Source organism: Salminus brasiliensis, chromosome 9 (genome assembly GCF_030463535.1).
Source record: "Salminus brasiliensis chromosome 9, fSalBra1.hap2, whole genome shotgun sequence".
Taxonomy (NCBI): Eukaryota; Metazoa; Chordata; class Actinopteri; order Characiformes; family Bryconidae; genus Salminus; species Salminus brasiliensis.
The window spans coordinates 14,664,506-14,681,374 of record NC_132886.1 but is presented as its reverse complement, the minus strand read 5'-3'; the positions used below and the strand labels follow the sequence as shown (position 1 = coordinate 14,681,374).

The 16,869-nt window shown below is 41.9% G+C and overlaps 1 protein-coding gene across 1 annotated transcript; it reads left to right on the top strand.

Annotated features, from left to right (window-relative positions):
* Positions 1-446: 446 nt before the first annotated feature.
* LOC140561548 (RING finger protein 227) lies at positions 447-1,704 on the top strand. Its single transcript, XM_072686758.1, has 2 exons — positions 447-941; positions 1,193-1,704. Exons 1-2 carry the CDS (start codon positions 512-514, stop codon positions 1,249-1,251), a joined length of 489 nt encoding a protein of 162 aa, XP_072542859.1. The 5' UTR covers positions 447-511; the 3' UTR covers positions 1,252-1,704.
* Positions 1,705-16,869: the final 15,165 nt, after the last annotated feature.

Genomic DNA, 16,869 nt, shown 5'->3' with positions numbered 1-16,869 from the left:
AGAGGAAATGTGGGACATGGGCTTAAGATTAATCTGTGAAAAAGCACAATGAAATTCTGTGCTTTAAGGAGGTAGTGGCAGGTACAATTCTGGGGCATTTCTGATTCATTTCTTGGTGGATTTCTGTCCTGGGTAACTCTGAATCATCAGGAAAGTAGTGTTTTGTGGGAGGTCAGATGGACTAGAGTCATAAGTTCACTGAAGCAACTCAACTTTTACTTGATCGTGGATTTAGGCTACTACTACCACACACACACACACACACACACACACACACACACATACGTTTCGTCAAATGGTGGTACGTGCTCGAAACAGATGACGTCGTCCTCAGTGTTTGCTAGGAGTTGCTAGTAAACTCAGAGGAAACTCCTCCCCCGAAAACACCGTGCGCTTCCGTCCGCCCCTGTTCCCTATAAAGAGCGCTTAGCTCCGCGCCAGCCTCCACATCTCCTCGCGAGTCTGCTGGATTTATCACTCGTCTTGAGAAGGCTGATATCAGAAGGATACGATGTTGGCTGATATGGAACTAGAGTGCGGGATTTGTTACCGTCCCTACAACTCGGGTCGCCGCTGTCCTCGGCTGCTCGGCTGCAAACACCGCTTCTGCGAGTCGTGTCTGCTGCGCCAGGGAGCCTCCACGCGACCGGCCGGAGAAAGTGACTCCCAGCCCGGCATCGTGTGCGCGCTCTGCCGCCACCACACCGTCCTGGCGGAGGCGGGACTGAGGGAGAACTTGCCGGTGGATGAGGAGCTTTTGGAGCGCCTGATGGCTGCGGGGACCCTGGAGGGCACCGCGAGTGATGATGAGGACGACGAAGAGCCAGAAACGGAGACGGACGGCCAGAGTAAAGAGGAGAGTTTGCCCAGAACGAGGAGAGGGCGAATGTGGAGAGCAGTGAAGAAGTTGTGCTGTAAAATTAGAGGACAAGATCGACGAGGTAAGCATTTACACAGGATCTGATACATATATTTACATATACGAGAATTTATGTAGACAAGGTGAGGGGGAAATAGGTCAGTCACCCACATTAGTAAGAGAACTTCATTTTGTTAGTTCCATTTTCTCTTATAAATAAGTGCATATCTCAAGTGCATATTATTTTAAATGTCTCTTAAGTACATGAAAACATTAACTGTTAACAATGGCAACCTGAGCTCTTCTTTACTCATCGTTGTGTTGCTTCTCCAGGCTGTATTACTGATGCTGAAATGAGGGATCTGGCACTGATGTCCTGCTACATGATCTGAGCGACTAATGGATTCAAACACTGAGCATGTGGTCAGGCAGACTGATCATGTCCTTCAAAAGCACTTTACACCAGCATCCAAGCTCCCGAAGAGCCTCCTGGAGCAGTATGTTGTTGAAGGGAGGTGGACAGGGCAAAGTGACTGTAGTGACCTGTTAAACTGCTGGCTGATTTTGTACAGGCCCTCCTGCATCCAGTATTTTCCACACCTTTTATACAGTGGACATGTTAGAAATGTAGCACTGTTCCGAGCCACTGTAAGTCCACTATTAAATATGCTCATTTGACATAATGAGTATTTACATGTGTTATGAAATGTTCTGGTGCTCTTAATTTATAACAATGTTCTTGTATTTATTGATTTGTATGTGTGCATATATATATATATATATATATATATATATATATATACACACTTTTTAAAATAACACCTTAATAAAGGATTGTTTTAGTACTTGATTTCCTGTGTTCCTTTAATGAGCAAGATGACTTTTTTTGTGGTGTTATACTATTATATATTTTTTGATATATACTGTATGTCTGAAAACCATTTTTACAGGAATCCTGTAGAAACTGTAGAACTTTCTACTGTATTAACGTGGCCTTTTCACTAGGATAGAGGTAAACTAGTGTGCTGAAGTGTGGGCAGAGTTGTAGCCCAAACTTAACCCACATGTCAATAATTTCCCCCATAAAGAGGTCGGTGGTATATATCAGTACTGCTGTGCAATTAGTAACAAATCTTCTTATCATTAAAGGACAGCAGCTACGCTAATTAAAACCTCAGTCCAGGCTGATGCATTATTCATTATTGTCACTTTTCTGTGATGTTAATGTAACATTAGATTAGAAGTGATTCATGTTCAAGATCACATTATGAAGGATATGTGCATTCCACAAGTCATTAAACGGTCTGACCACTAGCCTGATGAAGCAAGTAAACCTTGGTGGAAAGCATGTGGCCTGATTATGTTAAGCTGTGTACCACTGTTCTTATAACTGTAGTAAATTATCAATTAACATATCAAGCTGTTTTAGATTTTGACACAACTGGCGCCTAGACATTTAGTTTCAGGCTGGGACTGAACTGCCCAAATCTTCAAAGGGTGTGTCTGGACAGATGAATCATACACCCTGCTGCTGCTGCTGCTCTTGGTTTTACCTGATATGGTAACTAAGTAGATTCACATGCAGGTGAAAGCTAGGTTCATCTAGGTCAGCCTTTTCCAGTATTTCTAGCAGCCTATTGTAAAATTATATACGAACATTTTTTAAACCTAGATTTATGGAAATAAATAGAATTTTCTACATTACACAAACGTCTCATCAACAGAAATTATTCTCTACAGAACCACCCATTTACATGTACGGCATTTAGCTGACGCTCCTATCCAGAGTGACTTACAAGGTTACTGGTATTACAGAGGTGGGCCAATGTAGTGTTAGGAGTCTTTCCCAAGGACTCTTATTGGTGTAGCGCTGCATAGTCACCCAGACCGGGAATCGAACCCCAGTCTCCCACATGGAGTGGTAGCTTACGGCAGGTAGTGATGTTGTCTGTTGCGCCACAACCTACCAAAAAACACGATCCATTGAATTTATTTTCCTCTATGGCAGCAGTAGTGGTCCACATTACATGCAACCCAATGTCAAGGGGGTGGACTGTGTCCACTTTAATTAACTAAATGATTTTTTATGTGTCTTGGCCTTATCCAGATATAATCCTGATGCTCAATACAGATGACATGACTAGGTGTAAACAGGGTTATAGAGACTCTATCAGTTTCTTTATCCATTTGTGAACACAAAGACCAGTATCCACAATCAGGAAACCAATGGTCAGGATCTATTTGAGGAGATACGCAGGACAAGTGAGTCTGGTCCATCCAACAGTGCAAGGGAGGCTGTCGATGACAGAGTCCATCTGTTAGAGTCCATTGAAGTTCCTTCAATAGGTGGATCAGCTGTGAATGTCAAAGAATCTAACCAAAGTATCGAAAACATACTTGTCTGTAAACTCTAGCCAGAATTTCAAACTGATTGCAATGGATGCTGTAAAAACTCCAAGGCAAGATGCAGCCTCTAGTGACAAGAACAGATATCTTAATGAACCCATTTCAGTGTTTAGTAAATTCCTCTAGCTGGCAACATTTACTGTCTTCACAAACCCCCAGACCAAACAAGACTGTTTCTTTCAGTGTTAGACCACAAACGGCCAATGAGGATGATGAGAGAATGTCTGTTTGAGAATCCATTCCAAATTGAATTCCAAAATGGGATCAGACACATTCAAGCAAAGGTAATAAACACTCCGCCAGTCCAAAGTAGATTCTTCCATCAAATCAAGGTCATGTAAAGTCAGCACAGGGACATTAACTAGAAGGGGCATATGGTGAACCTCAAACACTGCTCTCTCCTCTTTCCATAAATTAAATGCAAAATGTATTTGAAGACAACAGGGGCCATATTCTTTCCCTAATTTCAGATGTTAATGTGTTATTAAGGATCAGAGTAATCAGTAGCAGTTGTGTGTGTGTGTGTGTGCGTGTGTGTGTATTCAGGCTGTGGTTGGTGTTCCTGGTGAGACCAGTTTAACCACATGTGGGAAGAAAGTGTTCTTGAATTTAATGGTTCCGGCCCTGATGTTCCTGTACCTCCCTGCAGAAGGCAGGGGTAGGAACAGGAGTGGCTGGGGTGAGTAAGGTCAGATGAGATGTTGATGTTTTATTGGTGGGAGAGCAGCTACATGTATGGATGTACTGGGCAGTTGTCACCACTCTCTGCAGGGCCTTGTGTTCAGCAGCGGTGGCGCTGCCGTACCACACTGTAATGTAACTAGTTAGGATGTCCTCCTCTTTACAGTGGACCTGTAGAAGTTGCAGAGGACTTGTTGGGGCAGGTTGACTCTCCTCAGTGGTCCGGGAAAGTTGAGGTATTGCTTAGCCTTCCTGGCGATGTGTGATGTGTTGAGGGACCAGGTAAGATCCTCAGATATGTGGACACAGAGGACCTTGAAGCTCCTCATTCTCTCCATCGTCATGTACTCAATGTTTAGGGGTGTATGCACTCTGCCCCCCCTCCTAAAGTCAACAAGCAGCTTCTTGGTTTTGCTGATGTTGAGGGAGAGATGGCTGTCAGTGCACCACTCTGCAAGGAGCTTCACTTCCTCTCAGGTAGCCAGCTTAGTTTGATTGACTCTTTGATTTAGGCTACTCCACACACACCTCAGGTGTGTCATCAGATGGTGATAAGTGCTTGAGACCCTTAACATCCCCCTCTGTGTTTTCTCAGTTATTAGTAAAATTGAAGGAAGCTCTTCCCCCCGAAAACACCACCTCTGTCCAGCCCGAGTGAAAAGCCATGAAGAAGTTGTGCCGTAAAATTAGAGGACAAGATCGACGAGGTAAGCATTTACACAGTTAAGATCTGATATTTACATATACGAGAATGTATGTAGACAAGGTGAGGGGGAAATAGGTCAGTCACCCACATTAGTAAGAGAACTTCATTTTGTTAGTTCCATTTTCTCTTATAAATAAGTGCATATCTCAAGTGCATATTATTTTAAATGTCTCTTAAGTACATGAGAACACTAACTGTTAACAATGGCAACCTGAGCTCTTCTTTACTCATCGTTGTGTTGCTTCTCCAGGCTGTATTACTGATGCTGAAATGAGGGATCTGGCACTGATGTCCTGCTACATGATCTGAGTGACTAATGGATTCAAACACTGAGCATGTGGTCAGGCAGACTGATCATGTCCTTCAAAAGCACTTTACACCAGCATCCAAGCTCCCGAAGAGCCTCCTGGAGCAGTATGTTGTTGAAGGGAGGTGGACAGGGCAAAGTGACTGTAGTGACCTGTTAAACTGTTGTACAGGCCCTCCTGCATCCAGTATTTTCCACACCTTTTATACAGTGGACATGTTAGAAATGTAGCACTGTGATACATTACACTCTTTACTTGTAAACCAAGCCACTGTAACTTCACTGATAAATGTGATCAATTTTGTTCTAGATTTTTTTTATATATAGGATTTCTTAGGTAAACTAGTGTGCTGAAGTGTGGGCAGAGCTGTAGCCCAAACTTAACCCACATTTCAATAATTTCCCCCATAAAGAGGTCGGTGGTAACTATCAGTACTGCTGTGCAATTAGTAACAAATCTCCTTATCATTAAAGGACAGCAGCTACGCTAATTAAAACCTCAGTCCAGGCTGATGCATTATTCATTATTGTCACTTTTCTGTGATGTTAAGTGTAGAGGCGTAAGATTAGAAGTGAGGTAAAACTCACTCAGATCTTAAATTATGAGGACTATTAAAATTTTCTCATGTTCATTTTGAGGGATATGTGCATCCAATGTGCATGGATTTCAATCTTCAATGTACAGCATAATTACCCTTTGGCCATTAGGTGAAAAGGATCTGACCACTACCCTTAAATGGGTCTGTCTAGACAGCTTTTCCAACCTACTGCCCTTGACTTGGTGGCCCTGTGGATGCACAACTAGCCGTAATTTAGGAGTGTGTACAATCAGCACGTTCACTTGGCAGACTCGTGTTTTCCTCCAGTGATATCAGAGCTTATGAACTTTCAAGGGAAGCAGATATATTTGGGACGTAGCCCGGGAGCCTATCCAGTTCACTCCTATTCGCCAGAGCCAGTTTGCTGTTTGGTTTGTCGTGCTGGTTTAGTTAGCTAGCCTGAGCACATCCACGATGCCTCTTGGATATCACTTTAGGCAAGTGTTGACTGTAATTGCACCGTAGATGGAAATGAAAAGATCTGGCTGCTTTTGTGTGGACAAACGATGATTTATGGTTGATGACACTCTTTCTCACAGACTGGCCCTGGTTTATTTGACTTTCCTTGCTTTCATCGAGGGGCAGCATTTCGCTGCGACACCACCAAGAGGTAAGCTGTTAAAAACAACAAACACAGATCAGCATTTTCTCTTATCTTCTCAGTTTTAATTTTCTCAAATTAGCCATGTTGGGAAGAGTCAGCGAGTTTGGTTAATGTGGGTGACCATATTTCGGTTTCCAGGACAGATTGGTGTTAATGTCAACATAAAACTAGAGCCCAACCCCAGTCATTTTAGACCACGTAGAAACATGAAATCCCACATTCTGTACATATGTAGCTGCTTCCAGGTGGTCTAAGCTGGTCTTAATGGTCAAGATGGTTGAAAAGCTGGTCCTCATGCAATCATACCCTTTGCTAGTAAGCTAGCTGGTTAACCAGCTCTTGACCAGCATAGAATGTTGCAGTTGATGCTGGTCTTGCTGGTAATGCTGGTAGATCAGCTCGGTCAAGCTTGTTCATACTGGTGGACTTGCTTGGTCAGGTTGATCATGCTTGTAGACCAGCTAAACCATCAAACTTCAACTTATCAACTCAAACAAATACTTACACTATGCTTCTCAAAAGCTAAGCTGATAATGCCATGAATATTAAAAGAGCGCTGTATGTTTTAATAACTGTACAAAGAAATGAACCAGTTTACAACACAATATAAATAGGTTCCAGAAAGGGCACTTTGAGTGATGCCTTCCATAGAAGAACTGTTTAGTAAAGATGTGAGCGTGAAAAAAATAAAATAAATAAAAAAGGGGGGGAAATTTTACATAATGTGAAGTTATTCATTTTAGGGTTTGTTACATTATATAAGGGAAAAAAGGTTAAAAAAAAAAAAAAGTTCTTCACACTAATTCATTGAAAGGTTTTTAATGAACCAAAAACGCTTCCTCTATGGCAGGGGTGGCAAACTCATTTGATCATTTGGGCCAAGTTACATGCAACCTAATATCAAGGATGTTATTTATTTATTTATTTATTTATTTAAAAAAAATCTATTTAAAAACTGTGACCACTTAGTTTGCTAATGGAGGATTAAATTTCATTAGCACATACTGGCTAAGATTTGCTAGTAAAACGTCAGTTACTTTCCAGATCACTGACTGACTGACTAACGTTAACATTAACCTTCAGCCTTACATAGAGACTCTGAAGTTGAGGCAGCCATAGGAAATACTGTGCATTTCTGCATTGCCGCAAAAACCTGATAAGTAAGATGCAGCAGTCTTCTCACTGAACCAGAACCGAATCTGCATTGGTTTCACTGTCTGAGAAACGCCACAGTCCTCTCTGAAATGTAGATTTCTAATTGGTTCAGCTGCTGAATTTGACAGTTGTCTGTTTGTCTGTGCCTGCAAGACACTGTCAGCACACTTCAGAGTGGATTGTCTTTAATATGATATATGCTATTAATATGATATGGATTCTAAATATTAGAGCAGAGCTATGTATGCAAATTTGCAAGATCTTAACACACCTCTATGTGTTTTATATTTGTTTATACTAATAATTCTGTAATGTTTGGTGCTCTGCTTGAATGCGTTTTTGTGTTTAAGCATAACTTTTGATCTTTTTATCATCAGACAGAAGCATGAAACATATCAATGAAGATAGAACTGAGGAGATAAACGTGGATACTCCTAATGATTACCCATCCGGCCAGCACCGCTCTGTACCCATCACTAATGTTTTTGAGAAATCTGTTGCCAAACCTTGGTCAGCAAATATCAATGCTGATTCCATTTGGACTGAGAAACCCTTAAGTAGACAGTTTGCCTCCAATCTCTACAGTACGTCCCCTTCAAAACAGCATGTATTCCGTTTTGTCAACCCTTACCCAGTCTCAGGTGGCACAACATCTTTGAGAAGTACAAACTGGATGAACTTTGAAAGGTTTAACAGCAATTACACACCTCAAAGATTTGGTCCAGATGACTATGTTCACAGAGAGGGTCCAAACTATTTAAACCAGGACCAGTACAAAAGGCATGTAACTGGTATGAACCCTCTGCTTGACAACCAGACTAATGGTAATCAACATGGTGGAAGGATAGTAAGTATATCTGAAGGTGCCATCCAAAAAAATGAGAGAGATTCTACCATAAAGGGTATCTGGCAAAATTTTACACCATCAGAAAATGTGTTATTGTCAAAGTTAAAGCCAGTCCTCATCAATCCTGCTGGGCATTCGAGGGTTCTAGATGTGTCTAGGAAGTCATTTCCTCAGCCACGTTTTCAACTACCACAAAGACCTTTATTTCAAGAGCCTTGGGGGTCATATGCAGATGTTGTATCAAATATTCAGGCCACAAACGGAGCCCATTTAGTGTCCTCAAAGTCTAACCAGGGAGTGCAAGGATCATCTGGGAGGGGTACCACCCAAAAAATAGCCCAGACCACTAATTATAAACCTGCTACCTTTATGAGGTTCATGGCTGGCGATGAATCGGAGGTTCTTCATCCATTCATGAACACAAAGACCAGTATCCACAATCCGGAAAGCAATGGTCAGGATCGATTTGAGGAGATACGCAGAACAAGTCAGTCTGGACCATTTGCTACACGTTTGTCCACCTCAAGCTCTGCTACTAGCAGAGGTGTATTTTCTTATCAGCGCTTCCCTTCAACTGGCAGTACTGTTGTTCAATCCCAAAAGACTTTGGAACTGAGCCAGAATACGCCTAACAGAGTAAGCCCAGCAAGCCAAACAGAGGGTAGAATAATCAGTACCACTTTAGCTTCCCAACCAGCCTTGGGGTACCTGGATACATCCAAAAGGGAAGGTGATGAAGCAAAGTTCTTTGGCAGCAGTCCAGTGAGACTCAATTCTTCAAACTACTCGAGCCAGCCAAATGTAGGAAAACGGGGTGTCCAAGAGAATACTCAAAGAACAAAAACAGTAAAGTGGCTGGTCGTTAAGCCCTACCCTGCGTCCAACAGCGCAAGGGAGGCTGTCCATGATAGACTCCATCTTTCCCCTAACATGCAAAGCATATCAGAGAGCTTCCAAAGTAAACAAAATCGACCAGATTTGAAAGGTTCAACAGATTTCCATGCTGACTACAAGCTCTCCTCTCAATACCAAGCACCTCAGACCTCACAACTGCGCTCAAATACGCAAATAATCCCAAGTATAGCGCCTGATGTAACGCAACATGTTACCAGAAGGACCGGATCTATACATGGTGTTCTATCAAGTAAAGTAAAGCCTTTCCAGGTGACCCCAATTAGTAGTTCTCAGAGGTTCCTGACATTTGCCAATCAAACTTCCAAATCTGCTCATTTCAAAGACATGAAACCACAAGCACGGCCTGAAGTTTGGCCAGCAACAGTCCCCTCATTGGAAGGCCCCTCTGCTAAACAGCTGTACCCTCAAGCTAATCCTTCCCAATACAAACTAAAAGTACTTGCAAATTTAGACATGAAAGGTTTTAAAGATCTTGGTCAAAGGAATAGGAGCATTTTCTTTCGGCCAAAAATGGTACATGACCTGCCGGTCCAGGAACGTAGTGAAACAAGCACAAAGGAACCAGCAACTTTCAGTGGATTGCAGTCTGCCCAGTCAGAGAGATCTCATGGATGGCCAACAAATCTGGTTTCTACCCAGAACACCACAGTTCCTTCCATAGATGGATTAGCTCCGCGTGCCAATGAAGCTGACCAAAGTATCGAGATTTACTTGTCTGTAAACTCTAGCCAGACTTCCAAATTGAATGCCACAGACGCTGGAAAAACATCAAGGCAAGGTGCAGCCTCCAGTGATGACAACAAATATGTTTTTAATGAACCCCTGTCAGTGTTCAGTGATGGAAATTCCTCATCAACTGAAGATGCTTCAAACGGTATTAACTCTCTTCATGAAGCCACAAGACCTAATGAGACTCTTTCTTTCAGTTTTAGACCAAAAACGTCCAGTGAAGACAAGAATGTGTCCGTTTCAGAATCCGTTCCAGCGACTCTTCAGTCCATCACACCCCAACATGAGATTAGACACATTCAAGCAAAGATCATAAACACTCCCCCAGTTCAGATGGAGGCTTTTTCTTCAAGTCAAAGTCAGGTAAAGTCAGCAAAAGAACATCAGCTAGGGAATGAAGAACAGGCCAACGTAGTCCAACAATCTAGCAGTCACATTAACGCTACACAGAGTTCTAGGCCAACTAGTAGAGTTGCAGTTGGTAAACGTATTAAAGTCTATCCTAAGGACAAAAGTACAGAGTCCCAGAACCCCAGTGAGAATGCACAGCCACCCATATACAGATCTGCTATTATTCGCAGGAAGTCTAAAAGTAGACTGTTGGCAAATGTATCAGTAGATCTTTCCAAAGATGGAAATCATGTGATGTCAAATCAGAGTACTCCGTTGAAGGCCAAAACTGAAAGTTCACCAGCGGAGGTTGAAGGGGACCCCAGCAATTCTGACCCTATAGTGAACCAGAGAAATACAAACACATCCGTTAACAGCAACCTCGTCCAAAATAGAGAAGCCCAACAAAGTCTTAATTCTTCTAAAAGTACATTAAAACAAATGAAACGAATGTCCATTACATTTTTAGATGTTGCAGGCAGTGCCTCCATTAGTATTCATAAGGCAGCGCATGCTGGACGAATGTTAAACGGAACAGAGCGACATAGCATTTCCTATAATCTCTCTAATTCAACAATGGTACCATCTACAACTGAACTAATCTCTGCTGCTGCTGCTATAGAAGATGATGCCCAACCTACCAATACTAGTGTCAATGAAGCTATACATTCTGTGGAGTGGTATGAAGTGGAACCCACGCCTACAGATCTTCATTCCCTTTCTTAAAGGACACTGATTTAAAAAGGAAAAGCTGGACTATCTTTTGGGGGTCGTATTGTTTTGCTATCAAGTATGAACTCCATTGTAGTTATTGACAGTTTGTGTGAAAGATGATGCATGTTCTTGTTAATCAGATCCATTGTCTGGAACGACTGCATTGGTCCATTAATTTGGTCAAAATCAGAATGGGTTAAATCTTGATGTTACGAGAAGCCCATTTTCTCTAGAGACACCTAGAGTTGTTGTAAAAGCGAGTAATAAACTGCTTATTTTTGCTCTTTTGTAGCAGTGTGAGTATAATGTTTTGTAAAGTTTTACTTTTAGAAATTCCATTGTTTTCCACAGTCTTTAACAGAATGTTCCATAGTCCTGTAGGAGATTAAGGAGGAGATGTTTGATATCTGGTATGTGCTTCTTTATATAATATAAGAGATACTAGAAGGAGCTTAGACCATGTTTACACCTGGTTACTTTACGTGACTAGTATCTGAAAACAAAATTTCGCTGCATGTATTTCCACTTGGTAGTGAAATGTGTCTCCTGTTAGACTGAAATCTGATTGCCGTGTGGTACAGAATATGTAAATATGTATAGACCGATGTGTTTACACTGCTATATTGTGGCTCAGATGCGTCTCAGACCACCTCCTGAAGTGGATGGAGTGATTGGATTTGTACCTGGCATAGATGCGTCTTGGCTGTGTTTACACTTTGCATTTTTATGTGGCTTGACCTTATTCAGATATAATCCTGATACGCCAGACGCATGAAGTGACCAGGTGTAAACTAAGTATCTATTCTGCATTTGTTTTGGTTTGTCACATCAATCTCACAGATGCACAGTTGGTATATTTTTGGTCAGGTTTGCTGTTTTTGGTCAGGTTTGCTGTTTTTACTGGTGGAAAGCTGAAAGGCTTAATACTACTGTATATATGTATACTTTTAACTGTATAGTCCCAAACCTTACCACAACAATATTGGCCATTCAAGAGCCAAGTGGGCAGAATAGCTTTTTCTTAGTTTCCGAAATCACTCCAACTGTCTTCTAAATCACATTGATTTGTCTGTATCAAACAAATGGAAATCTTAATGTGTTTAGAGACCTGTTTGAGTGTGCATTTATGGAGATGAGAGCCAAAAGAAGCAAACTTTAGAAACCAAACTTGGGCTTGGCTGACCAATTGCATCTGGGGTGGGTGATAAATCATTACTTGGCTTTTTCACCAAACTATTCCTTTAAGTCACCTTCATTTATCAGCAGTTAGCAGCTTCCAAAATAATAACATTACAAATGAAGTTTTCAGTTAAACTAAATGCTTGATCACTTCCTAGTCTGTAAAACTGGGTTCAGTTTGCTGATGTGGGTTTCTGACCTGCTATTTTTTTCTTTTACTTTTAGAAAAGTCTAGCAGGCTGGAATTCTGTTTGATTGGGCAAAAGCAATGGGAAAACTAAATTACACCACTTTGTGTAATTTTGGTTTCATGCTCTTGCCCAGAAAATACGATGATATTATTGTACCAGTAGGACAATTCTGCAGGAGAGTACTGGGTGCTGGGTAAGCTGAAATGAGTGTGCAAGATATCCACCAGGTGGCGAGCGTGCGCTGTATGGAAAATCTGCTCTCAAAGTTCTTTGGGTTCATTTTGTTTTTCATCAGTACTATAGGGCTATTGTACAGAAAAAGCACCTGGAAAAAAGCGCACATATTTGAGCAAGTTAAAATGAATGAAGGCAAGCGCTGTTAATATTCACGCCCCCAGGTTCTTTCCTTATGTTCTTAACGACCTGACTGCTTTCTTGACAGATCATCAGTTATCAGCTGACATTTTTAGTAGTCCATTAAAAACTGATTAAGGGCAAATGATGTATTAAAATAGTCACTTCATAAACTGCTAATAAATTACTTTTATAGTCCAAACATTTTTACAAGGACATTCTGCTCCCCAAAACACAGATCAAGATATTTTTCCTCAGTTGATAAAACAGCACGCTGTATTCACTCCCATCACTAATGTCTGATAAAAGCTTGTTTCTGTGTCAGGCCTAAATCAAAGTTGGCCCTGTCCCATTCATAAGTATGACCCTTAACCTTCTCCTTTTTGGCAAAACCATGCCAGAAATCCCCTATTCTACACCCCATCCTCAACTGCCACATTGCCTCAGCATGAGGCAAGGGGAAAAACTGGGGAAGGGGCGGATGGGGGGAGCTCTGTCAATCATGACTGCATGCATTGTACATTGGATTACTGCCCCTCCCCCAATAAATGCCTGGAAAGTGGAACATTCTGTTTTCTTAAGAAGGTTTTTTTTTTTTGGTCTTTTGCTAAAAAGCTTGTAGCACCCCACAATCAAAGACTGGGATTTGAACTGTTCCCCCCCCCCAAACAACCAGGTCTTAAGGGTGGGCTTCAGCTTCTGCTCTGCAATACACCAGCGTTCAGCACAAGACTGAAATGCGCTTGTTGCATGTTTTTCTTCAATGTGTGTAAGAACATGTCCATGCTGTCGCTTTCTCACCCCTCCCTCTATCCCTCCCTCTTTCTCATCCTTGTTCTCTCCTCTCGCTTTTTTTCCTCTCACTCTCTCTCTCTCACACACACACACACGCACACACACAGGCTGTGGGGGAATTCTGTCCCATGTGTTTGTGGGTTCTCAGGCAATCTTTTCAGGAAAAATAAAATCTAGAGGCCCTGAAGTGGCAGCACGCCTCTCCCCTTTCCCCCCGCCCCTCTGTTCTTCCCTGTACAGCTAGCTGTGGCTTTGATACTACTATTAAATCAGCTCTACTCACACACGTCCTTATCTAAATCATTTCCAGGAAAACCGTTAACTGATCTCAGTTGTTTATAAAATGCCTATTCTTTCCTAAACTACACCCTTAATCAAAAGAGTTCTGAATAGCGCCAACAAGTTACAACAGCCTTTTACTGTTTTAGCCTCGTAGCTCCAGTGCAACTCTAAAGAATCAAGCCTCTGACACCAGACATGTCTTAACTCACTGATTACACACACTGTAAAAACTCAGTATGTCCGCAAGAGGTTCACCATCATACACCATCTTAAACTTTTCTTCTTAAAACCCTGAATTTTATTTAAAATCCTGTGTCAGCAATGGGTGCAAGTCTGCGTCAGACGTAGAGGAAGGTACTCATTAGGAGACATGTCCACAAACGTTTGGACATGTGTATTTTGAATTTGTATGTTTAAATCAGGTCTTTGAGTTGAATCAGCTTATTGTAGTTTAGTCTTGTGCTGTTGGCAACTGTTGGAGAGTGATTATCCTATGAGAACTTGATTAATACAGTGTATTATGTATTTTAGTTAACTGCCTGGTCTCAGTGTTGTAGGCTGTAAGAGCAAGTTACCGTCTTCCCTGCTGCCGGATGGGCTCCTCCTACAGTCAGGAAGTGTAATTCACTCTTAAAGCCACCCCTAAAGGACATGCTTTGCACATGCATCGCAGCTATTCTGCTCCAAACGTCCATAAAACTGAGAGCATAGCACTGTCGGGATGCTGTGCGGACGGTCACTGTCTTGTCTCATGGGGAGGGCCTACATTTCCACAGGGTGGGACTAACATACATGCACAGCCGGGCCGACTATGAACACAAGGCAGAGAACACACACAGAGTATAAGACCTCATTCTCTGCTCAGGACGCCTTTACTTCACCATGTATGTAGAATAGAAATGAGTTGTTTGCTTCTTTATTAATGTTTAAAATGTCAGATATGTCACCATTAAGTATACAAAGATATCTATAGAGGAAGCCATGGATGTTTACATCATCATTGACCACATTTGAATCCCATCATGAAGGCGAATGTAGTTTTAGGAGTCTTGCCCAAGGACTTTGATTAGTGTAGCCTGGTGTGTTAGCTTGGTTGGGGATCATACCCCAAGTCTGCCACAGGGAAGGCAACGTTGCTCCCCACTGCAATATACCAACCAACCAAGAACGGGGCTCTTTTATAAGAGGATACAGCGCTAAATGCTCTTAACACGGTCTTAACACACTCTCTCTGTGTACTCAAGACCTCCTTCACTGCTCCACATGATCTAAACCCTCTCTAAACATTTCCCATGGTGAAAGGTAGAGAAGTGAGAGACGGGAAAGGAGGCAAGAAGGAGAAAACGCTTTTTGTTTAGCTAAGTACATTAAGTCAATGAGGCAACCAGAGGCTAATGGCAGGGTATTAAAATGCATTAAAACATGATTACCTCCCATGTCACGGGCAGTGAGCCTGCACTGTGTGGCTGCTGTCCTCTAGACAAGTGTCTGCTGAACTTTGTTTGGCCTGTAACTACTGGGCAAGCACAGAAAACTGAACAATTACACAAACGCAGAGGGTAAGGAGCATATGCAGAAAAGAGATGTATGAAAAAACCCCAAGCTGCCAAGCCTGTTAAGTAAAGAGGTCTTAGATTAGGCCTAAATGCAGACTTGCCCTGTTGTTATACTCAATTTCTAGGTTATTTCCATCGCTCTTTCTGTCTCGCACACACACAGGCAGTGACCTTCCTGCTTGGCTGAGCCAAAAGGGAAGCAATAAAGCAGGAAGATTTCCTGCAGTACAGCCAGTCCTGAGATTGTGGTGTTGGAAATGATGGCTGTGATGTGAAAGGGTAACGAATGCACCGTCCTTTTCAAGCTTCCAGACATAATTGTGGGAATTGTAGCTGTGAGATATCCTCAGCGTCTTTTCATTTTAATGTGTGCATTGGTTTTGTACATTTCTCTTCACTCCTACAGGCCTGGGTACGAAAATGTAGCCTACAGTAGCTGTAATGAAGGAACAGCTTCATCATGTTTTGTAAGGCCTGGAAGCAATAATTATGAAAAAGTGTGTGGTGTTTTGCTTCTGTTTTTCTCTTCCAAAGAGGCTCTAACTCCCTAGGGTGAAATAAAGTAGCTTTACTTTTGGGCAAAAATTGGGCACTTGTGTAATCGATTTGGTGGGCCAAGGGTCAGGTTTGTTTATGATATTTATATAACGTCCAGTGAGACGAAGAGCAGCAATGACTAAAAATAGAAAAGGAAAAAAGGGGAGATTTTTTGGGGTTGTTTAGAGTTATTCCATTATTCATCATAGACTCCTTCACATCACAAATATCTGGACAGTAATTTGTAGTGCTAATAAACAGTGCTAATGAACACTTGTTGACTTGTTGGCAGGATTTTGCAGTTATTATGTTGTCAGTTCTTTTACTAAGCACAAGGAAATCAGTTCATATTATTGTCCGTGGCACGCTACCGATATGGTTGATGGAGATTAGGTTGTATCACGCCTGGGACTTTGATAAAGAATCTTCTATATTTTCTCTCTCTCACACGCTCAAAGAACCATCTAACACTCGAAGCTTTCCGTAGGGCACCTTGGAGATGAGAAACTAGAACATGGGATACATGTATAACCAGGTCAGAGACAGAATACCTTCAGATCCATGTTTCCTTGCCCCAAGCGGTTTGGGTGAGGTATACACTGGGGTCAGCACATGGGAGTCTTTGTGTTTTGCTGCTGTGGGCCGTGTGTATTGTTACACAAGGCTATTTTTGTGCAAAAGACTAAGGTTAGAGATGGTGCTTTATGCTAATATTGTTCTCATTTTCCCATGAGGTGCTTACTCGGGTTGTGCAGCCTTAGACATGGCAAAAAGCTGATAAATGTACCAGATTCGATATATAAGTCATGTTTAAGCTGTTGGCTGATTTTTCCATGGGGGTGTCCAAGAACTGAACTGTATTTACCGCTTATCCATAGAGGGAATTGTATGTACACTTGGCATATTGGGATAAGGGAATTTAAGGTACATATACGTATATAGAAGTGACCTACTGTGAACCTCAAACACTGTTGTGTCCTCATTCAAATGCAAATCCCACATTATCAAAAGAGGTCTGTAAAAAGAGCCAATTCCAGAACAGTTCCTAAAATGTTTCATAACA

Excerpts from the sequence above, each read along its gene's own strand:
- LOC140561548 (XM_072686758.1), top strand. The coding sequence starts at position 512 with ATGTTGGCTGATATGGAACTAGAGTGCGGGATTTGTTACCGTCCCTAC. Across the intron at positions 942-1,192 it reads TAGAGGACAAGATCGACGAG|GCTGTATTACTGATGCTGAA; the intron begins GTAAGCATTTAC and ends TTGCTTCTCCAG.